This window comes from Procambarus clarkii, chromosome 75, assembly GCF_040958095.1.
Source record: "Procambarus clarkii isolate CNS0578487 chromosome 75, FALCON_Pclarkii_2.0, whole genome shotgun sequence".
NCBI classification, from domain to species: Eukaryota; Metazoa; Arthropoda; class Malacostraca; order Decapoda; family Cambaridae; genus Procambarus; species Procambarus clarkii.
This window is the reverse complement of record NC_091224.1, coordinates 8,502,635-8,527,980: the sequence shown is the minus strand read 5'-3', so window position 1 is coordinate 8,527,980 and position 25,346 is coordinate 8,502,635. Positions and strand designations below refer to the sequence as shown.

General features: G+C 44.2%; 1 protein-coding gene across 1 annotated transcript in view; it reads left to right on the top strand.

Annotated features, from left to right (window-relative positions):
- Positions 1 to 25,346, top strand: part of LOC123771637 (uncharacterized) — a 751,293-nt gene that overhangs the window by 596,944 nt on the left and 129,003 nt on the right. Inside the window, exons 4-5 of the mRNA XM_045764252.2 lie at positions 15,899 to 15,986; positions 18,408 to 18,509. Of these exons, the coding sequence (XP_045620208.1) occupies positions 15,899 to 15,986; positions 18,408 to 18,509 (190 nt within the window). The remainder of the gene's footprint in view (positions 1 to 15,898; positions 15,987 to 18,407; positions 18,510 to 25,346) is intronic.

The following is a 25,346-nucleotide window of genomic DNA, read 5'->3' as shown; positions in this document are numbered from 1 at the left end:
TCGTTCTTGTCCTTGATGGGGTGGTTCTTCTACGGCCCCTACCACAGGCGGTCTCCGGGTTTGGAGTCCCAGTGCCTTCTTTCACCAACTTTGAGGTCAACTCCGGAGCTCACAGTTCCTGCGACGGCGCTGGAACCAATTGTATTGGCGTTTGCCTCTCCATTGGAGAATTTCGGCGCCGTGGAGAAGGGAGACCTGCTGCCTGGGTAACAGCTTCTCCGTATCAACCTACCCTGGCTTTGCGCCCTGGAGAGGCCACTCCAGACCAATAACCAGAGCGTAATTCCATAGTCTCCTGAGATTGATGAATGCTTACTACTACTAATTTAATAGAATCCAGTTTACACTCCATTTGACATCCCATAAGGCATAATTAGGCAATTATTCGAAGAATACACTAAAGAAGCTCTTATCCTGAGGGTAAATAGTCTACCGACTGGATAAGTAAATGTGTTGCCATTGGATCTTTTCTGTGTTCCGTATTCGTGATATTTAAGTGTTCAATTCTAGTTGAACTTGACCTTAACCCCGAGGTTTAATGTAGATATGTTGAAAACATCGTCTTCAAGGTTCCTTGAAGGAAAAGTTTGGTACTGCTTAACAAAACTTTCAAGATAAACACGATGCAGAGTTTTCCTTATGTGATGGAGAGTGAAGGCAAACTAACCTTTTTCGGATTTAATAGCCTTAGACTGGAACAGGGAACCTACTAAGGGAGTTAACAAAGGTGCGTAACTCAGTGTTGGCAAAAGGCGCTTTTCCGGCACATGTGAAGTGTTGTTGATGCCCTCGTCAACCTCACTTTCCTCACACAGCTCCGCGTGGAAGTTGACGAGACTATGTGGAGACAATTCCTTTTCAGCCATGAATATTTTGAAGCGTTCACTTCGATAGAGGAGCACCCATCATGCTACCACAGAGGAAGAGGTCAACGCTACACAAACTGTCCCACCTTTCAACTCGACAACAGGAACGTCTGTAAATGGCTCACTGAACAGGGCAGAATCCTTAAAGATATACTCGACAGAAGCATGACCTCTTCCATTTACTTGTAGTGTAAGAAGACCACCAAATTGCTTACGAAGAACTCTCCTAACACCAAACGGAATGCCATGAAGTACATAAATGCTGTATATGCCTTTGCATGTTCTCAATATAGAAGCAGGACGACAGCATCTATTGCAAAAAAACGACGAGGAATAACTTTCCAAAGAAGGCCTAGTCTTCAAAGGTACACTCATTTTCCACAATTCACCTTTCCTTCAGCCTTGATTAGACTCGCTGTCGACTCCACTGCTAGCTAGCCGCACACGGTTTTCTTCATGGAAAACCTAAAACTAAGCGTTTGAAAACTTCTGAGCACCCATCAGCTCAAATCCTCACAGTTTTGTGAGTAATAACACATCAGTACTCCAAGACCCAAACAGTATCTTGTTTGGAAGGGAACGGCAATGGGAAAGGAACAACCAGAGCTCAAACTTTCCATTACAGTCAACCGGAAAGAAATTATTATGACACCATGAGACCAACAGACTGCAAATTTCTTAGAAAAAAAGTAACAGTCCTGCAAGGGAAATCTGCAAGCTTGGAAAAGCTGGACCCTTCAGAAAGACGAACACGAGTCGTGCTTTTGGGATACCCAATCAACATTCCACTGGATCCAGTACTAGAACACAGGCAAATCCTGAATGCGGAACGATGCCGCACAAAAGTGGACAAAGCAGATACACGTCAGGTTCTGGTGACCATCATGGGACATGTGCCAGAAACATTCAATCTTGGAAACTGGAGAATATATCGACTGAGACCATACGTCCCAGATCCCCTGTGCTGCTTTAGGTGTCAGAAATATGGCCACCATCAACCATGATGCACCGGACAGGAGAGATGCGGAGTGTACAGCCTGAGATGCGGAGTATACAGCATCCAACCGAAGACTGTATAGCCAAGCACAAGGCAAACCAGGCCACAACAGCCAAATGTCCAAATTGTGGAGGCAAACATCATACCTGGAGCACAATCTGCTCTGCACGGAAAGAAAAGGTGCAGACAGCTCAGGCCAGGATAAACACACAGACCAGCACTACATACACCACCACCAACGTCTGGAATACTCGTGCACAACTACAGCAGAGACCCACTCTCACAGAACAAATTTCTCGAATCTATCAACTCCGAATATGAAAATACACAAAAATGCTGCAAATATACAACAAAAGCAAAAATGCCAAAAGCAATCACTTTCGAAATTAACACAACAAATTTACAGTTTTACCGAGGTCCAGCTGAAAAACATCGTGAAGATCATGGCAGAGACCATTATCAATTGCCTACAGATGACGCAGAACGCCTCACAACAACAGACTCAAGAAATCACTGGTGTGATAATGGACAAGCTCGGGCAGCAGACCACAGTTACACAAGAAATAGACAGTCTGGGACAAGACGAAACACAAAAGGACAAACAACACAACATGGACAGACAGACTACCTACAACAGTCGGGTAGTCAAGAAACCAGACCATAAACATTCACAAAAGCAACTGCAATAAACTAGTGACCACTCTCTCAACGGAATCTTACAACACAAGAGACAAATATCTACATCCAATGCATATCTGATATGCAACAACTCCAACAAAGAAGGTATTGAACAGCAGTGATGCACACTTTCCAACCACACAAGAGGTGGGCATGAACAATCAATGCATCCCGATATGCAGCATCATCAACAACAAAATACTGAATGGAAGAGGTGCACAGATTCCGACAACACAAGAAACGGCCACGAGTAATCAATGCTGTCCGATGTGCAGCAATACCATCAGCAAAGTGATGGACAACAGTAATGTGTAGATTCCAACAATGCCGGGGATGACCATGAGCAATCAGTGCAGTCCGATTTGCAGCGACACGACTTGTGAGGTGAAGAATAATGAGGTCGATTCCGAAGAGGAGTTTAGGAGTCTACTCCAACTGGCAACACCAACCGAAACCATCGTCTGGCCACTACGAATACTGCAGTGGAACATACAAGGACTTGGAAATAAAAACCACTTCCTTCAGGAAGCTACAATCAGTACGAAAGCAGATGTATTAATTTTGGAAGAAACTCTTTTTCCCAGCCACGAAATCCTTCAGATTAGCTAGATATCAGCACTATATTATACCGTATGAACAAGGGAGAGTTAATGACCATAGTCAGAAACATAATACCCAGCAAGAAAATAGGCCCAGTTTTATGTGGGGATGGAAGAGAGGTATTAACAGTAACAGTGAATATGGCTAATATTGAGCTCCTCATATACAACGTCTACTAGCCCCCCCTCCCCCCTTGTCATAAACTAGAAGTAGAGGCAGTGTTTGCCTTAGCGACGCACAAAAATGCAATTATTCCTCGGGATTTTAATGCTAATCATCAGGAGTTAGGTTTGACTGGGCCAGCCAATGCAGATGGGCGCCATTTAGCTGCAGCTCTGCAAGAAGTAGCTGAAATGACACTTCTTAACACTGGGGAACTAACACACACATTCAAGGGGGTTCCCTTGATTTTACATTAATCTCAACAGCACTCCAGCATCAGGCGAAGTTGGAGGAAGACCCGGTGATCACCAGTGACCACTATGCTACTGTCATCAACACTAAACATAGAACGACCTCCTACACCACCTGCACAACCTATCTTGAGGTTATCTTGAGATGATTTCGGGGCTTAGCGTCCCCGAGGCCCGGTCCTCGACCAGGCCTCCTGTTTGTTACAACACCCTCCCCCCCAAGAAGCACCCCATAGCAGCTCCCAGATATATATTTACTGCTAGGTATCAGGGGACATCAGGATGAAAGAAACATTTTTGCCCATTTGTCTCTGCCTTCACCGGGGATCGAACCCGGAACCTCAGGACTACGAATCCGAAGCGCTGTCCACTCAGCTGTCAGGCGCCCTAGTTGGAATTCAAACAAGCCCAACTGGAATTTATACCAATATGAACTAGAAAAATGGTATGCAACATTCACTGCCATCTGACGATTTGAACATTACACGAGACCAATCTCCAGGAAGCCATTGCAGCTGCTGCAAACTAAACTATTCCAATCATTATCCCAAGAAACACACAACTAAAGAACTATTAGTTCTACAGTAATGAAGTTATAGAACAAAACCCCAGAGTCAACATCTTCTAAAAACTTCTAAAGAGAAACCCAACACCAGAAGGAAGAACTCTGCTAAGAGCGGTGATATTTGAAGCAAGACGAGTTTCTGGAGAGATAAAGGAGGCACGATTGTTTAAGTGGAGTCTAATTCTAAATGAAAATAGTAGTCGTGGCAAGATATTGGGGTTAGATTAAAACCATATCAGGTCGACCAACCCAACCACAGGCATGTATTCAACCATTACAGGATGTTGGGAGACTTTCTTTCCAATTTGCAGAAAGAGCAGCTTCATATCAGCTTCTTACAATGGTCAGAAAGCAGCAAGAACGATTAAAACAAGAGAGGTTGACAGCTATTCATGAGAGCTCAGCTACAAAGGATGAATGTGATTATCCCGTTACTAAACAAGAACTAATCAGAGCGAAAAAAGATGGTAATGGACACTGCACCAGGTGCTGATAACATTACATTCTCAATGATCGCACACGCAAGTCCTGCTGGAGAACAGAGGATATTGGACGTTATCAATTCATCTTGGCAGCAAGGCCAAGATGACCTCTTGGCTTATCACTGCACCGACCTCTTAGGAAGAAAGCAGCCATCATTCCAACTCCTAAGCCGAAAGAACCTGGCAATTACAGACCCATTTCCTTAACATCATGCATTAGTAAACCTGCTTCAGATGGTCTTAAATAGGTTACTGTAGAAGACTGGAGACCTACATAAACACTTATGTGGCTTCACTACAGGAGTAGATACTGCCAACTGCATAGCAACATTATTAGGAAGTCATTACTAACTCAAGTCCGGCAATAGTGATCTTCCTTGATCTAGAAAAAGCATTCGCAGTTGCAAGCCCGCCAGCAATTATACACACCTTAGTTAAAAAAAAGGTGTAAAGAGAAATATGCTAGGATGGATTCAAGATTACTTAAGCCACAGGTATACCAGAGTAAAGTTGCAAGGACAAGTGTCGGACTACCACTTGCTTGAGAATGGGACTTCACAAGGAGGAGTCCTCTGTCTTATTCTTTTTAACATCCTTATGGAAAACCTCATTACCATGACATTTGCAGAATGGGTTAAATTGCTAAGTTATGCTGATGATATAACATTAGTCGTCACAGGTCCTTCACTTTTAAATAAAGCACAAGGGGCGTTAGATAAATTAACATTTCAATGCAGCATTTTAGGGCTAAAAATATCTGCACAGAAGTCTAAGGCAATGAGACTAGGTAGCAACACTCCAGACAGGCACCAACATATTCAAGACATTAACCTTCAGTGGGTTATACAATATCAATATCTCGTAGTGTGGATAGATTCTATAGTGACATTCAACAAGCAAATTCAATATCTGAAGGAGAAAGCAACGTCATGACTGAATATAATGAGAGCAATCGCATGGCCCCGTCTAGGAGCGGGACACAAAGCGTTAAGAATATTTTACATACACGCCGCTCGTTCCCTAGTCATAGCAGAGTCATAACAGGGGCTCCCCGATGGACTAAAACACTGAACCTAAGACTTGAAACCAAGCAAACATCAATTGAAATAAGGGTAAAAGGGATTGATGCGGGCATGCTGACCATGATATTGACTAGACCTAGAATCAGTTCACTTAAAGATGTAATCACTGGAACACTAATTCGGAAGAGAAGAGTCTCTAATAGCAACAGGTGGACCCAATGAGCAATAAACAACATCAATACATTCGATGTAACAAATACAGTCACTGAGAGGGGTGTAGTCGACGAAATAAATGCAGACTTTGTTATGCAAGCCCCATGGGAATCACTGCCAGCAGACTTTAAGATTATGGCTCTTGAAGAAAAAAATAACCAGACTAATCCTCATCTGCTACGTAATATTGCACAGATGCATATAGAAACAAACTTGGCATCTGACAGCTTCGTATTCTTCACAGATGGATCAGTAGACCAGCAGAAACAAGAAACCAGAGCTGCCTTTAAGGCAGGATATTCTGTAGTTAGTTGGAGACTCTTAAACGGGTGTTCAACTTTACAACAGAGATGCTAGCCATTCAAAAGTCTTTGGAACATGCTCTTGCTGAACACCGACAATATGCTAACATACATACATACAGATTCGAGAACTGCCATTGAAACCTTGCATAGGTTCCCTTGGTGGTTCTTTGATGGAAACAATGATGGCTTGTTTCTAAAGGTTCCTCGGAAACCTTGATGTGTTCTTGTTCTTGCAACACGAACACATACGTGACAACATCCATATGATCACAAATGTCATATCATTAATGCAAACACTCAAACGTCAAGGCCGTTGGGTATTTATCAACTGGGTGCCAAGTCATTTGGAAATAATAGGAAACGACATTGCAGGCGAAGCTGCAAAACTTGCAACAAAGAGAAGAAATGTAAACATTTACATACCCCAGAGTCTATCACAGATTAAGAAAGTAATTAGAAACAGAGCAATGCAAAAGATGTACATTGCCAGCTTTCCCTCACTCTACCCTCACTACTCACGTGCCAGCTTTCCCTCACTCTACCCCTCACTACTCACGTGCCAGCTTTCCCTCACTCTACCCCTCACTACTCACATGCCAGCTTTCCCTCACTCTACCCCTCACTACTCACATGCCAGCTTTCCCTCACTCTACCCATCACTACTCACGTGCCAGCTTTCCCTCACTCTACCCCTCACTACTCACATACCAGCTTTCCCTCACCCTACCCCTCACTAGTCACATGCCAGCTTTCCCTCACCCTACCCCTCACTACTCACATGCCAGCTTTCCCTCACCCTACCCTCACTAGTCACATGCCAGCTTTCCCTCACTCCTACCCCTCACTACTCACATGCCAGCTTTCCCTCACTCTACCCCTCACTACTCACATGACTAGCTTTCTTCTGTCTAGACTATAACCATACAAGTCATCTTTCCTTCATTTGATACGATTCATTACCCAACATATTCACGGCTTTCACAGTATCCATACAAAACCAGCGTTTTTTCCAGCAGTGACTACACTACCAGATACTAAGTCCAGCTCACCTCAAGCTTGAATCTCTCAACTCACAACCTTATCCACTCCCTACATATAGGCAACATCTCACATGTGAACTCTGTCTTAAGCTGTGCTCCTCGGATTGTTTGTGACTCATGCACCAGCTGGCTACTGCACCAGCACCAGCTGGCTACAGCACCAGCTGGCTACAGCACCAGCTGGCTACAGCACCAGCACCAGCTGGCCACTGCACCAGCACCAGCTGGCTACAGCACCAGCACCAGCTGGCTACTGCACCAGCACCAGCTGGCTACAGCACCAGCACCAGCTGGCTACTGCACCAGCACCAGCTGGCTGCTGCACCAGCACCAGCTGGCTACTGCACCAGCACCAGCTGGCTGCTGCACCAGCACCAGCTGGCTACTGCACCAGCACCAGCTGGCTGCTGCACCAGCACCAGCTGGCTACAGCACCAGCTGGCTACAGCACCAGCACCAGCTGGCTACTGCACCAGCACCAGCTGGCTACAGCACCAGCACCAGCTGGCTACTGCACCAGCACCAGCTGGCTACAGCACCAGCACCAGCTGGCTACAGCACCAGCACCAGCTGGCTACAGCACCAGCACCAGCTGGCCACTGCACCAGCACCAGCTGGCTACAGCACCAGCTGGCTACAGCACCAGCTGGCTACAGCACCAGCACCAGCTGGCTGCTGCACCAGCACCAGCTGGCTACTGCACCAGCACCAGCTGGCTGCTGCACCAGCACCAGCTGGCTACTGCACCAGCACCAGCTGGCTGCTGCACCAGCACCAGCTGGCTACTGCACCAGCACCAGCTGGCTGCTGCACCAGCACCAGCTGGCTACTGCACCAGCACCAGCTGGCTACTGCACCAGCACCAGCTGGCTACTGCACCAGCACCAGCTGGCTACTGCACCAGCACCAGCTGGCTACTGCACCAGCACCAGCTGGCTACTGCACCAGCACCAGCTGGCTGCTGCACCAGCTGTGACTCGAGAACTACTACTTAAAAGTTGATACATCATAAGAATATTCTTTCACTGCTATCTTTCACTTTTCACTTTTCTGAAGACTTACTGATTGGTTTGGCTCAAGTATTTGAACTCTGGGGAAAGTTTGTTCAGAAAATTCCGTGGCTGGTTCTAAGCTGATCCAATATTGGACTATTGGCGTAGCTTAAAATAGGCTTTACCTATTATTTCATCATTTGTGTTTTGTCCTATTTTATCACCTAATTTTGATCAATTAAATTGTGACAAAAAATACATGTCTTATTACATTATTTGTAGGCAATACTGCATTTTGTGTGCCTATTGTATTTTCCAGCAGGTAATGTATTGAACTGGTTGCTTCTTATAGGTTTCCGCAAAGGCTACAGTAATAAAATCTAACATTTCGCAAGTAAAAAGTTAGTCTTTTTCACGTGCCACAGAAGTTGGATTCTAAGTCTGGCGTCATTGTTTGGCTCACATGTTTGCCTTCCAAGTCTGGGTCTCTAGTCTTATTCCTTAGACTTGTTCCTATTATTGTTCCCTAGTCTTGCTACCTAGTCTTGCTACCTAGTCTTGTTCTCTAGTCTTGTCCCTAGTCTGGTTCCCCTGGTCTTGTTCCCTAATCTTATCCCTAGTCTGGTTTCCTAGTCTTGTTCCCTGGTCTTGCTTCCTATGCAGGTCCCAAATACTGTTCCCTGGGCTGGTTCCTAGTACTGCTCCCTGGGCTGGTCCCTAGTACTGCTCCCTGGGGTGGTCCCTAGTACTGCTCCCTGGGCTGGCCCCTAGTACTGCTCCCTGTGCTGGTCCCTAGTACTGCCCCCTGGGCTGGTCCCTAGTACTGCTCCCTGGGCTGGTCCCTAGTACTGCTCCCTGGGCTGGTCCCTAGTACTGCTCCCTGGGCTGGTCCCTAGTACTGTTCTCTGGGTAGGTCCCTAGTACTGCTCCCTGGGCTGATCCCTAGTACTGCTCCCTGGGGTGGTCCCTAGTACTGCTCCCTGGGCTGGCCCCTAGTACTGCTCCCTGGGCTGGTCCGTAGTACTGCCCCCTGGGCTGGTCCCTAGTACTGCTCCCTGGGCTGGTCCCTAGTACTGCTCCATGGGCTGGTCCCTAGTACTGCTCCCTGGGCTGGTCCCTAGTACTGCTCCCTGGGCTGGTCCCTAGTACTGCCCCCTGGGCTGGTCCCTAGTACTGCTCCCTGGGCTGGTCCCTAGTACTGCTCCCTGGGCTGGTCCCTAGTACTGCTCCCTGGGCTGGTCCCTAGTACTGCTCCCTGGGCTGGTCCCTAGTACTGCTCCCTGGGCTGGTCCCTGGGCTGGTCCCTAGTACTGCTCCCTGGGCTGGTCCCTAGTACTGCTCCCTGGGCTGGTCCCTAGTACTGCTCCCTTCTTGAGGTTATCTTGAGATGATTTCGGGGCTTTTTAGTGTCCCCGCGGCCCGGTCCTCGACCAGTCCTCCACCCCCAGGAAGCAGCCTGTGACAGCTGACTAACACCCAGGTACCTATTTTACTGCTAGGTAACAGGGGCATAGGGTGAAAGAAACTCTGCCCATTGTTTCTCGCCGGCGCCTGGGATCGAACCCAAGACCACAGGATCACAAGCCCAGCGTGCTGTCCGCTCGGCCGACCGGTTCCCTTGGCTGGTCTCTAGTCTGGTCCTTGTAACTGTGATGGTTATATTGTCTGCTGTATGATTTTTCACTTTACTATTAGATCTGTCTCTAGTTTTTACTGTCTCATAATGTGAAATCTTAATTACACCTTCCAATGTTTTTTATTGAAATATTTAAGTTTCGTGTCTTTACTGCAGTCGTTCTCAATATTACCCATCAATGAAGTCGTCAGAGGACGCAACTTTGGGCGTTTTAGAGCTTGGCTGAAGTTGTAATGTTGCAAGGCAATGAAGGCGCCAGAGGGAGCGTCCTCCAGTTTGGGACTTTGTATCACTGGTGAAGTCCTTCCCAGCGCTGCTCGTCCATGAGGTCGCCAGAGGAGGGAGGGAGGGAATTATCAAAGGAAAGCGCAAAGTCAATACAACTATATACCACTAGGAAGGTGTCAGTATGAGGATTTGGGATGGGACGGAGGGAAGGAATGGTGCCCAGCAACTTGGATGGCCGGGGATTGAACGCCGACCTGCATGAAGACTGTCGCTCTACCGTCCAGCCCAAGTGGTTGGGTTGAGGAAGCACACGACGCTTGGGCACATTGCTCGTTGTTCAGTGCACTGTGTCTCCAAGTGAACACCCAGTGAGACGGAATTACATCCGTGTGTTATATATAGATCAGACCAAGATTATGATATATGGAGTGTTGTGTAAAGGCGGCTTTGGTGAGTTATCTCCTACCCGCGGACACCCAGAGTTTTGCCCCCATAACACATAACACCTCATGACTAAGGAATATTAACACATAACACCTCATGATTGTTAGGAATATTAACACATACCTCCTCATGACTAAGGAATATTAACACATACCTCCTCATGACTAAGGAATATTAACACATAACACCTCATGACTAAGGAATATTAACACATAACACCTCATGATTGTTAGGAATATTAACACATAACACCTCATGACTAAGGAATATTAACACATAACACCTCATGACTAAGAAATATTAACCTCATGACTAAGGAATATTAACCTCATGACTAAGGAATATTAACACATAACACCTTATGACTAAGAAATATTAACCTCATGACTAAGGAATATTAACACATAACACCTCATGACTAAGAAATATTAACCTCATGACTAAGAAATATTAACACATAACACCTCATGACTAAGGAATATTAACACATAACACCTCATGACTAAGGAATATTAACACATAACACCTTATGACTAAGAAATATTAACCTCATGACTAAGGAATATTAACACATAACACCTCATGACTAAGAAATATTAACCTCATGACTAAGAAATATTAACACATAACACCTCATGACTAAGGAATATTAACACATAACACCTCATGACTAAGGAATATTAACACATAACACCTTATGACTGTAAGAAACACGTAACGTGATAACCTGCGACTATAGCAGGGTTGGGCCGTCCCCAGCGCCCCCCCCCCCCTTTTTGTAACCAAATCTAAGTCCAGCCATCATGGCAGCGGATCATTCCAGAAGTATACCTGGAGTGGGTTCTGAGAGTTATTTTAGTTACCCCAAAATTTGCGTTGGCCCAGACTTGACTAGTGTGTTTCGAACTCGCTTCTCAGAAACCAGTCGTGATCCCAGAAACCAGAGTCATCAAAATATTAACGGGAGCCCGTATATGGCAAGCTGGGGAAGGGAATATATGGGGCAAGGGATATGGGTAGTTATCAGGTGAAAGCCCCAAGCATATGCGACTATATAGCAGGGTGATATATCGGGTCCTCTAGGTCCTGTTCAGAAGTTAATTCTGAACCGTATGCTAATATGGTGGAACTGGTGTCATGTATCAGAGGAGCATATTAATAACTGCCCCCTCTGCAGTGTGCTGATATAAATTAGGAGACATTCCCTCCATCCAATTAATATTAATAACACCCCGTGCAGTGAGATATCGGGTGATATGTGGTTATTATTGCATTCATATTTCTCTTCCATAGCCTCCCTTACATCGATTCCACTCCTGAATCCTGCGTTATTAGGGTCGGTCCATTACCATTCCCAGTGATTCTGTTCTGGCTGGTGTGGTTTTAGATTTAGCTACTGGGAACAAAAAGCTCGATTAGCTGTTCACCAAGATGTACGGGCTGTGGTGAGCCCGTCGTACTCACCTCCCCAAGCAGTACGGGCTGTGGTGAGCCCGTCGTACTCACCTCCCCACGCAGTACGGGCTGTGGTGAGCCCGTCGTACTCACCTGGCACAGATGTACTGAGCGAACACCCGCTAAGACCCTAAGCTTAGTGGGTGTCCACGACGAAATACGTCGTCCCTTGTGTTCTGTCTTATCTAACACTCCTTATATCTGTCTTGTCACACACACCTCACCTCCGTCCCACCCCAGTCTGGAAGGGGAAATAAAGACTCAAGGTAACTCACAAAGCACCGTACTGTCTCCTCAGTTTAAAGCGGCAGTTGTAAACCTTCTTGAGAATAGGGGAGTTGTTGAGAGAGTCCTCCGCCCCATCAGGTACATCCTGAGCAAGAAGCAGAAAGATTAGCAAATTTACATGCTTCAAGAGCCAGCTCCAGTCAACTTTCACAAGCAACTCTGAATCACCAACAAATAATGCAAGCTTCAAGATGGAAAAAAATAGACGATACGTTAGCGTCATCGGAAGAACTATACCAACCTTTCAGCTTGAAAGAACTGAGAAGAACTAACAAAGAAACTTAAAAACACAGCTCCAGGTGAAGACAAAATCACTTACATGATGCTGGCCAAGTTAGGAGAAAAGGGTGAAGAAATTTTCTTGAAACTCATCAACAAAGTTTGGGTAACAAGAACTCGACCACTGTCTTGGAATAGGGCAATTCTAGTTCCTGTTCCAAAACCCAAAGACCCCCAGGATATCCAAGACCCATCTCATTAACAAGCTGTCTGGACAAAACTGCGGAAAAAATGACTCTTAATCGAATTGAATGAAAAGCCAAACCACTGCACCAAAATATGTTTGCTTACAGAAAAGTTGTTGGAACCACAGAATGTCTTACCTCTCTTCTGGATCAAATCAATGACAAACCTGGAATACTTATTTTTCTGGACCTTAAAAAAGCCTTCGAGCTAGCCAATGTTCCAGCTACACTGTGCTGCGTGGAGGATAAGGAAATCAGAGGAAGTCTGCTTAACAGAGAAGATGAAGTCAAATTCCAAGGAAAAACATCCTCCTCAAAGAGGTTGGAAAATGGGACTTCGCAGGGAGGGAGAGAGAGAGAGAGGGAGGGAGGGAAAAGGGAAAAGCGCCAAGCATATAGTCTTGGCGCCATTACGACTATATAACACTTGGAAGGGGTTAAGGTAAGAATTTGGGATGGGACGGGGGGAAAAGAATGGTGGCAAGGAGGAATACTAAGCCCCTTCCTCTTCAATTGTCTCATGGAATAATTCTTGAAGCCCAAGTTACCAACAGCCAAACTGCTTAACTATGCAGATGACTTTGTAGTCATTATCAATGGAAATGGCGCTAGGAATCATGCGCGAAAATGCCTAGACATCATCAGCAGGGAAGCGGAATACATAGCAGTGAAAATTAAAGGTAAAAAATCAAGGCAATGCCAGTTAATATGAGAACTCAAGACATCAGACTCGCAATACAAGGACACGAAATTGAGTGGGTTACCCCTTTTAAATATCTTGGAGTCATAGTAGACAGCCATTTGCAATTCACCCAATAAATTTAATATCTTCGGGAACGTTGTAATGCCAGAAACTCAGCTTTGCGCTCCCTGACAAGTCTTAGAGATTGTGAATCTCTACCAGTACTCAAAATGTACTACGTTCAAGCAGTTAAGTCAATAGGCGCCACTATTGCATTACTTACTGGAATGTGAAAAAACTGAAGTCCTGCACATCAAACTCAACATTCATTCAACAAGAGCAGCTGCATTAAATGCAAAATCCAAGCGACTACAATGGTTAAAAAAACGGTTGAAGAATGGGACACTAGTGAACATTGTGCATCTATCTCAGCTACCAAAATAATGTTATTAAAACAAAAGATAAAAATCAATGCAAAAAGACGGAAACTCTACACACAGAAATCACAATTACGTGATATATTTGTTCAAAGGAAACAAATCCATTGTTTCCTTTGAACTAAATATATCGTGGATTTGTTCAAAGGAAACTCTAATTTAATTTAAAACTTTGACACACATATCACAGTAACAAGGTTATCGTGAATAACTGAACTCTATTACGGGCTCACTTTAGCCTGTGCGACATGAAAATTTTGTTCCGAGTAGCTGAATCTAAAACAACAACAACATATTGTGAGAACATGTGGTAAGTCGAAAATATGTCATCAAAAAATATCACTCTAATGAGAACATACACGTTAGCCTGTAGGCCAAATAAGAGGCAAAAGGATCACTACGCATACCTCTGCCGAATTGAGAGCAAAAGTAAACAGATTGATTAAGATTATTCACTGCTAAAAAGTCTGGCCTTTGTCTGCCAAAAGCAACTGGAGAGAATAAGCCATGATACACAGCATTGAACTGTCAAGACCCGAGAGAATTATCCATGATACACGCACTGAACTGTCAACACCCGAGGTTACTAGGAGGTTACCTTGAGGTGCTTCCGGGGCTTAGTGTCCCCGCAGCCCGGTCGTCGACCAAGGCCTCCTGATTGCTGGACTGGTCAATCAGGCTGTTGGACGCGGCTGCTCTCAGCTTAACGTACGAATCACAGCCTGGTTGATCAGATATCCTTTGGAGGTGTTCATCCAGTTCTCATTTGAACACTGTGAGGGATCGGCCAGTGGGCCGAGAGAATAAGCCATGATATACACATGGGACTGTCAAGACCCACAAACCTGGAAGCCCCGGTCGCTCAATCATTAGTCAGAAAATGATGCCAAGAAATAAAGTAGCCAAGCGACTCAAAACACTCCAAGCAGGCTGTGTTTTCAACCTTAAGGCCCTGAAGCAACTTCCTCGACATTTTGCGAGGGTCAGAATCATCTGGTGTGAGGTCGTTTATGGAAGTTGAGTTGCTCCAATAGAGAAGATTTCCGAGGCAGATGCCATATGAAATTATATACTTCTCCCAGCTGCTGCTTAAGTACAAGGCAGCAAGGCATGTAGTGATCCACGCACACGTCATATAATTGGTAAGCCCCACTATCGTGGATTTTTGCTTGTTTGTATTTACTTGGGTACTAGGAGACTCGAACTCTCGACCCAACGATCGTGGGCCCAAGTGAACCCAAATAGAATTAAGAATTAAGGCCATGCCCGAAACATTGTGCGTGCTAGTGACTTCACAAGAATGTAACTCTAAATACCCGACCAGGATTCGAACCCTCGACGTCCAGGATCACCCTTAAACGTACACGGTACCATGATCACCGCACCATATGATCGTCTATGGTACACTGGATGATTAGATGATCACATGGTGCGGTGGTCACGGTACCGTATACGTTTAGGGGTGATCCTGGACGATCGCGGGTTCGAATCCTGGTCTTTTCTTGTAGAGATCTTAATGAGTTATGGGTTGCGTGTTCCTGCCGTCTTTCTTCGCATTCATATGACTTCATATTTATTCATATGAAATACAAACATGCATTCCGGAATGTAAGATTGAAATTGTTGTTTTTCTATTAGTTAAATTTATATATATTTTATTACAATAATTATTCAGTGAATTATTGGTATTGTCGATGTTATTGTTATTGCATTATAATTATTATTATCATAATTATTATCACTGTTCAAAAGACTAAAGAGGAAGTCGAAGAGGAAAATAAAGAAACAGTAATGTGATGCTCCTCATTGTATATATTATATATACTTTATATGCAAACAAGCCTGAATGGTCCCCAGGCATACATGCAACCGAAAACTCACACCCTAGAAGTGACTCGAACCCATACTGCTAGGAGCACTATTATTAATTATTATTTATATTACATTATATATAATATAAATAATATTTACCTCCTCACTGCCAAGGTACATATAATCATGGCCATTTTAGGTTAAACACATCATTTTCTTTATATCAAATGTTCTAATACTTGATGAAGAACGTAGTTTGATTCCTCGTGTCGCCGCCAGGGGCGTGAACGGCAGCGTTGTGGGCGCCCAGGCGGGCACTACCGCCAACCTTCCCTGCGTCATCGTCCACAGAGCAGACCACGAGACTGTGAGTATACTCTGTTGTGGTGGGGTAATACTGTGGGTATATTCTGCTAGGGTGGGGTGATACTGTGGGTATACTCTGCTAGGGTGGGGTGATACTGTGAGTATACTCTGCTAGGGTGGGGTGATACTGTGAGTATACTCTGCTAGGGTGAGGTGACACTGTGGGTATACTCTGCTAGGGTGGAGTGATACTGTGAGTATACTCTGCTAGGGTGGGGTGACACTGTGGTATACTCTGCTTAGGTGGGGTGACACTGTGAGTATACTCTGCTAGGGTGGGGTGACACTGTGGGTATACTCTGCTTAGGTGGGGTGACACTGTGAGTATACTCTGCTGACTGTGAGCATAATCTCCGAGAGAGAGAGTAAAGAGAGAGAGAGAGAGAGAGAGAGAGAGAGAGAGAGAGAGAGAGAGAGAGAGAGAGAGAGAGAGAGAGAGAGAGAGAGAGAGAGAGCCATCTTCAGTGAGAAGGAGCTAGAGTATGTCAGCTCTCTAATATCAGTCTGGACTTGTCGTTGAAGACTGCGGGTGTCAGTCAGACGCTGTCACAGAACAACACAAGGATTATGCAGTCAGGAAGAGGCAGGAAGGCAGACCCAAGGTCTTTGTGTGAGAGCCGAGGTTGCAGGAGTCCCATTGCACTGCAATGCGGCTCCGGCGACTCTCTTGAATTTGTTTGAGTCCGGTTGAATAACGTGTCAGTATCACAGCTCCCCAGCACTTGCGAACCCTGAATATATGAATCTGGAGAGTCATAGTTGCTCACCACCCAGCATACTCGGGAGTTTCCTGAATATATGAGAATGAGTGTATTAATTATTCATCCTTATACTAGAGCATGCCTTAAATGTATTGATGTGGAGGTATTGTTACTCACCTAATTTACTCACAACATATTATATATATATATATATATATATATATATATATATATATATATATATATATATATATATATATATAAATATATATATATATATATATATATATATATATATATATATATATATATATATATATATACATACATACATACATACATACATTTATTTATTTATTACAGTATTACAAACTCATCGTCTTTTGAGTAAGATAAAATTATATAGGTAGTTTTTATTTTTAAAACAAATTATAACATGTTTTTATTAAACATTTAATTAGCATTTTTTTAATATAACACATGTAACGTTTTTATATAATTGGGTCTTGGTTGTACAGCTGGATTCGTTCTCGACTCGCAGTCGAGAGTCCCGGGTTCGAATCCCGGGAGGGACAGAAATGATTGCACACGCCTCCTTTCAACTAATTCCTCTGTTCACCTATCAATAAATTGCTTTCCATGAGTTAGATGTGAGATTAATCTATTATGAGATTATACCATGAGGAAGGAGAGCAATCCAACCACGGAGCGACCTCACAGTTACAGTGTCACATAATGACACAGCCTAAAGCCATATATTCACAGGCTGTCTGTCCGTTATCAAATGAATTGCTTTCATGCACCATTTTTCTTTACAAACTTGCATGATGACTTCCACCTCTTCATCAACTGGAAAAAAAAATCATTAATTAATGATTTTGAAGATAAGTTATCACTATAGAAGCAAAGTGGCTTCACCGCAACATTTTGTCCTATAAGCTAGAACGTCAGTTAATTTGTTCTTATCATATAGTCACTGCCACAAACCAGGAGACAGAGGTCGAATTCAATAGCACTTATTATGCTAAAATAGACCAGAATCTACTGATTATTTAACTGATTCGGATAATAATTAATTTGGGGTTTTATGGTGAATTTATGGGTTTAGGGATTTACTGCTACAAGAAGTTTAAGAAGTACAATTTGAGTGCGAGGTGAGTAAAGAGACCACTGTAACGCTGTGACCCATGCATGTACTCACGCGCACTCATCATCTGATGGGCACGGTGAAGGTTACTCATTCAAGAGCTCTTGCAGTTAGGCATGTGAGAAGCATCAGGTCATTTACAGTCATTAAATGTATGACTTGTTAAGTGCTGTTCAGCTGTGTATGTACTAAACTGTTATTGAATGAGCACCCGGGTGTTCACCAACCACCCGGGTGTTCACCAGCCACCCGGGTGTTCACCAACCACCCGGGTGTTCACCAGCCACCCAGGTGTTCACCACTCACCTGGGTGTTCACCATTCACCCGGGTGTTCACCATTCTCCCGGGTGTTCACCAACCACCCGGGTGTTCACCAGCCACCCGGGTGTTCACCAGCCACCCGGGTTTTCACCACTCACCTGGGTGTTCACCAGCCACCCGGGTGTTCACCACTCACCTGGGTGTTCACCAATCACCCGGGTGTTCACCACTCACCCGGGTGTTCACAAGCCACCCGGGTGTTCACCAAGTAGAACTGTATTTATATACGTTCATTTTGGGCGTCTTCCTCAGGTATCGTGGATCCGCCTCCGGGACCATCACCTCATCACAGTGGGTCGTCAGACCTACAGTAACGATGACCGCTTCTCTGTCACCTACAACAGACACCTTAACGTAAGTACCCCTCTAGTTACAATACCTAAATCTGTTGAGTATCCATCAAGTTACAATACCTTGAGTTGAGTACTACAAGTGTTACGATACATCGACCTCAGTAACCCCAGTGTTGCGATACATCGACCTCAGTAACCCCAGTGTTGCGATACATCGACCTCAGTAACCCCAGTGCTGCGATACATCGACCTCAGTAACCCCAGTGCTGCGATACATCGACCTCAGTAACCCCAGTGTTGCGATACATCGACCTCAGTACTCCCAGTGTTACGATATCGTGAGATGAATACTTCCAGTGTTACGATAACTACGTGATAACTTCATATGAGAATACATGAAGGACGAGGTTAGAATACTTTGAGTACACGGTAACAATAGATAGAGGGGGCAAGGTAACAATAGATAGAGGGGGCAAGGTAACAATAGATAGAGGGGGCAAGGTAACAATAGATAGAGGGAGCAAGGTAACAATAGATAGAGGGAGCAAGGTAACAATAGATAGAGGGAGCAAGGTAACAATAGATAGAGGGAGCAAGGTAACAATAGATAGAGGGGGCAAGGTAACAATAGATAGAGGGGGCAAGGTAGCAATAGATAGAGGGGGCAAGGTAACAATAGATAGAGGGGGCAAGGTAACAATAGATAGAGGGGGCAAGGTAACAATAGATAGAGGGAGCAAGGTAACAATAGATAGAGGGGGCAAGGTAACAATAGATAGAGGGGGCAAGGTAACAATAGATAGAGGGGGCAAGGTAACAATAGAAAGAGGGGGCAAGGTAACAATAGATAGAGGGGGCAAGGTAACAATAGATAGAGGGGGCAAGGTAACAATAGATAGAGGGGGCAAGGTAACAATAGATAGAGGGGGCAAGGTAACAATAGATAGAGGGGGCAAGGTAACAATAGATAGAGGGAGCAAGGTAACAATAGATAGAGGGGGCAAGGTAACAATAGATAGAGGGGGCAAGGTAACAATAGATAGAGGGGGCAAGGTAACAATAGATAGAGGGGGCAAGGTAACAATAGATAGAGGGGGCAAGGTAACAATAGATAGAGGGGGCAAGGTAACAATAGATAGAGGGGGCAAGGTAACAATAGATAGAGGGGGCAAGGTAACAATAGATAGAGGGGGCAAGGTAACAATAGATAGAGGGGGCAAGGTAACAATAGATAGAGGGGGCAAGGTAACAATAGATAGAGGGAGCAAGGTAACAATAGATAGAGGGGGCAAGGTAACAATAGATAGAGGGGGCAAGGTAACAATAGACAGAGAGAGACACAAGGTAACAATAGATAGAGGGGGCAAGGTAACAATAGATAGAGGGAGCAAGGTAACAATAGATAGAGGGGGCAAGGTAACAATAGATAGAGGGGGCAAGGTAACAATAGACAGAGAGAGACACAAGGTAACAATAGATAGAGGGAGCAAGGTAACAATAGATAGAGGGGGCAAGGTAACAATAGATAGAGGGAGCAAGGTAACAATAGATAGAGGGGGCAAGGTAACAATAGAGGGGGCAAGGTAACAATAGACAGAGAGAGACACAAGGTAACAATAGATAGAGGGGGCAAGGTAACAATAGATAGAGGGGGCAAGGTAACAATAGACAGAGAGAGACACAAGGTAACAATAGATAGAGGGGGCAAGGTAACAATAGAGGGGGCAAGGTAACAATAGAGGGGGCAAGGTAACAATAGAGGGGGCAAGGTAACAATAGAGGGGGCAAGGTAACAATAGACAGAGAGAGACACAAGGTAACAATAGAGAGAGGGCAAGATAACAAGAGAGGGCAACGTATAATATAGAGAGGGCAAGATAACAATAGAGAGAGAGCGAGAGAGCGAGAGAGAGAGAGAGAGAGAGAGAGAGAGAGAGAGAGAGAGAGAGAGAGAGAGAGAGAGAGAGAGAGAGAGAGAGAGAGTGGGCAAGGTGAGATTACATAAATGACAAGTTAACAATACAAGGAGGGCAAGGTGACAACACACGGAGGGCAAGGTGACAACACACGGAGGGCAAGGTGACAACACACGGAGGGCAAGGTGACAACACACGGAGGGCAAGGTGACAACACACGGAGGGCAAGGTGACAACACACGGAGGGCAAGGTGACAACACACGGAGGGCAAGGTGACAACACACGGAGGGCAAGGTGACAACACACGGAGGGCTACTAAAGACTCTACTTCAGTAACAGACAAAAACCAACTGAATACTGCCGTTATGTAGATGACATATTCGTAATAGTAAAAGACTCAGATGAACTAATTGACCTAAAAAGACACCTAGAGAGAGAGTCAGTACTCCGATTTACACATGAAAATAGTGAAAATAACAGTCTGCCATTCTTGGATGTACTAATAACAAAAATAGGAACCTCTTTAAGCACCAACGTATATACCAAGCCCACCAACATAGGATTATGCCTGAACGGTAGAAGTGAGTGCCCCCAAAGATACAAAGCCAGTGTTCTCAATGCTTATATTCGTCGAGCGCTTACCCACTGCTCTGAATGGAGCAACGTGAGTAGAGAGTTTGAAAGAGTAACTCAGGTATTGGTGAACAACAGATATAGCAACGCGGAAATAAACGCTGCTATAAGAAGACACTTGGACCGTTGGTATAATCCAGAACCTAGAACAGAAACCACAATACCTCCAATAAAATTATATTACAAATCAACCATGCACAGTGAACATATAAAAGAAAAAAGAATAATGAAGGAAATAATCCGTAAAGGAGTAAAAAGCATTACTCCTAACCAAAACCTGATCATATTCTACAAAACCAAGAAGACTTCCTGCCAAACACACAGCGAAACTACGACGTTGGTACAACGTTCGAACAAGTTTTAACACCTCCTAACCAGTTATAACAACCAATATAGCAAGTTGTGACAACGTTCTAATACGTCATAAACACGTTAAGCCAAGATGTAACAACTTTATTACAAGTTGTAACAAGCCGACAATAGTGACAGTTACGGTTTGTGTTTCCAGGGTTCCGAACTCCTTATCAAAAACAGCCCGAAGCCGACGGAGAACCCTCTACAGCAGTCAAGCGTTGAATACATGTACACTTGCCCCAACGAAGGATGTAACCTTCAATCTAAGTACATAGGTATGACGTCGACCAAGCTGACGAGGCGTTTGACATGTCATCTTCAATCCGGTGCCCCCAGGAATCACATGAGACAAGCCCATGACATCACCCTAACAAGAGAAATGTTGAACAAGAGTACCTGTATAATAGACAAAACCCAAGATGCAAGAAGATTACAAATTCTTAAAGCAATTCACATAAGAATAGAACAACCTACCATGAACACCCAAATCACGGAACTATTTACTCTACCCACCATGAGAGTAAGGACAAGACCAGAACATAACGATGCCAACACAGAAGACAATGTCCAACATAACAGTCCAATTACACCTGATTAATCTTTGTATGTAGATAGGAGCTGCCTCGTATGGGCCAATTGGCCTTCCGCAGTTACCTTTATTATTATGTTCTTATGTGCTTCACCCCCCCCCCCATTTATCCCTTATGTATCCCCCCATGTTTTTACTTTTATTGTCTTATCACCTGACCCAGAGCGGGTATAAATCAACCAGTTCTGAAAATTCTTTTCACTTGAGAATGAACCATGGAGGTTCGAAACGTTGTGCAAATTGTATAAATAAGTGTAATACATTCTATAGTAATTCACTTTTTTCTTCACCTTGAAATTACGAAAATGAGTTTTGGAGAACTCCTTTTTCAGATAAACCCTGATGCTAAGAAAACAGTTAGAGGAATTGAAGTCCTAAATCAGAAGATAGTAAATACCAAATATGCGGTCATATTCAATGAGACATGTTTAAAAGAAAACCTGCTGCCTGTATTCACCGATATATATATATATATATATATATATATATATATATATATTATATATATATATATATATAAATATATATATATATATATATATATATATATATATATATATAATGTGACGGAGTTCCCCCCCTTATAATTCTCCCACGCCTGCAGTAAGAGTCATGTCTACTTTTCCCAAGCATTCTCTACGTAGCAGGCTTCAAATTGATATATGGGAGAGAGTGAAGTGTTCTCGGAGAGCCGAGAAATTAGTGAAATAGTAATATTTTGGCCTGTGGTATAGGCCCTTTAGGAAGCCAAGATGGCGCTGGCCTTCCTGATTCCCCGCCAAAACCGTGTGACGTCAGTGGCACCGGATTGGTCACCGACAGCAATGTGGCACCGGGAGCCAATGAAAACCTCCCGTGGCGAAAGTGACGTCACGAAGGAAGGGGGTCCAGGCCGCGCGCCGCGCTGGCGCCATCAGTCAGACACGACACGTCAAAGAGGTTGGACGTGCGACGATTGGTCCTGTCAGTTTGACAGTTGTTTCCCGCTCCCGTGGATTTACGCGTCACCTGAAGTCTGCCAGTACTCTGTGAGGTCTTCCCTAGTTCATGTGTTGAACCAGAGAGGGAATCGACGGTTATTTGAGCAACAAGTGCTCCAGTCAGGTACTGTGCAAGAAGCAGTGAAGCCGTGCAGTGACGTATGTGACGTCTGTGGCAGTTCACCAGTTCGCGACAGCGTAGTGGCTGACAGAGCCACTGGGTAGCTGAGGAAGGAGAGGACTATTTGGGGAATCCGGACGACTGCAGCTGAGACGTAGGCGGCAGCCGTTGCTGGGAGAAGACGACGGCCAGGAGACCGACTCCAACCCTACCAGAAGCAGAGAAGGAGCACGGACCTGCAGAGGAAGAAGGCACGGAGACGACGCGCTAAACGGTGGGACGACGAGTGGTTCCGGTAGGACACGACGACGTGTGTGTGGGGGCATTCCCGACACGTGGACCAGGAGCTACATCTCATCTCTCAGCGGAGGATAGGTTGAAGTAGGTGTTTCTAGTTCCCTCCCCATTCCCCTTTAGTTAGCTATAGTATTCGGCTATATTATCTAGCCTGAGGATTTTATATGTCGTGAGCAAGTCTCACCCATGTCACGGTAAAGCACCAGTGTGCAAGACAGTACTATCAAGAGTACTTGTAATATTCATGTTTATTATTGGTGTGTACAGGCATCAGAAACAAGTGATAAATTTACTGTGTTTTGTATATCTTTCTACAGATTTTGATGTGAGAATATAGTGATAAATTATATATAATATTATGCCATTATTTGGAAGTTAGGCTACGTGCCCAGAAACTATTTATTTTCCATGTATTGATGTTTGATTTAGATACATCATATATGTCTATGTTCATGCAGTGATAAATCATTTGTGAGTACAGTGAATTATTGCGTTATCGCCCACGAGAGAAAGTACTGAAAACTCCAGTGTTTAATACTTCATAATATGTCATTGAATGAAGGGCAGTGAAAACCATTTCAGTGAGTCATTGTAGCATTGATTGTAGAAACGACTGTTTGAGCCCGAGTATAGTGTATCTAAGTAATACGTGCTATTTGTGCCAATATCGAGTGTGCGAGTTTCTAGTAGTATTGGAGAATTTAAAGAAACAGCGCGCGTGAATCTAGAAACAAGCAATAAACTTTCGCGCGGGGGCCAGGCGATCAGCTGTTCTTGACACTTGACGAGGAGGGGAGGTGTTGCCACTTAATGAGTGCATACTATTCGTGGGAACTACCGGCCGCAGCCAGGATCAGTTGATTTATATATTATTGTTTGGCCTCGTGATATTTTTCATGCATTTTAAGTAAAATACAAAATCACCTCTGTGTTTTTATCATCTCCTCCATTGATCTTGTGGCTATATTATACTGGAAAGCATAGAGTGATAACAGTAAGTACCTGCCTGATTCCTGATCTTTTGAATGTGACCTTGCCAAGGCTACCACTAATTCAACCAGTCCACTGAGGTGTTACTGGCCACCTAAAACACCAGTTGGCGACCTTGTGGTTAACCGTAGAGCCCGATTGTTGGGGAGGGCACATGACAGTCAAGTGAACGAGTCGTGTTCCCACTCCTTCTCAATCAGAGGCCGTTGAGATTGACTGGGAGACTCTCCTGTCATGCAGTGGCGCCGTGAGGATCGAGTGAAGACCCGCAGGGCTACGGTGAGAGACCTTGAGCATAACTATTGCTCACCCCAGAGTAAGAATAGAGTAGTGAGTAAACCCCAACAATATATAATCTATATACATAAGCCTAACAATCCCATGAGACCTATCATCAGTTCTGTGGGATCCATTTCTTACAAACTCTCCAAATGGCTTACCAAAATCTTGTCCCCTTTGTTAGGAACTATCTCCTCTTCTCATTTGACAAATTCTCTTGATTTAGTTAACAAATTGAATAGTGTTCCTGTCACTCCTGATGTAAAGTTAATCAGTTTTGACGTTTGTTCCTTGTTCACTAAGGTACCGGTCGATGATATTCTCGGTTATGTTGCTCGTGAACTAATGAGCCATGACTTACCTCTTTCTGCTGATATTATTGTCAGTCTTGTTAAGTTGTGCATTAAAGAATGTAAATTTACCTTTAATAATGAGTATTATTTACAGACTTTTGGAATGGCAATGGGGAATCCTCTATCGCCATTGCTCTCAAACCTGTACATGGAATTCTTTGAAAAGAAATTCGTTTCAAAAATAACTCCTGGAATCATTCCTTGGTTTAGATATGTTGATGATATCTTGTGTATTTGGCCTTCAGATGTAAACACAGACGAATTTGTAGCCAAACTTAATGACCAAGTCACCTCCATAAAATTTACTATGGAGACTGAAGTTGATAAATGTTTGCCATTCTTAGATGTGCTTATTCATAGGGAAAACTCTTCATTAAAGTTTAGT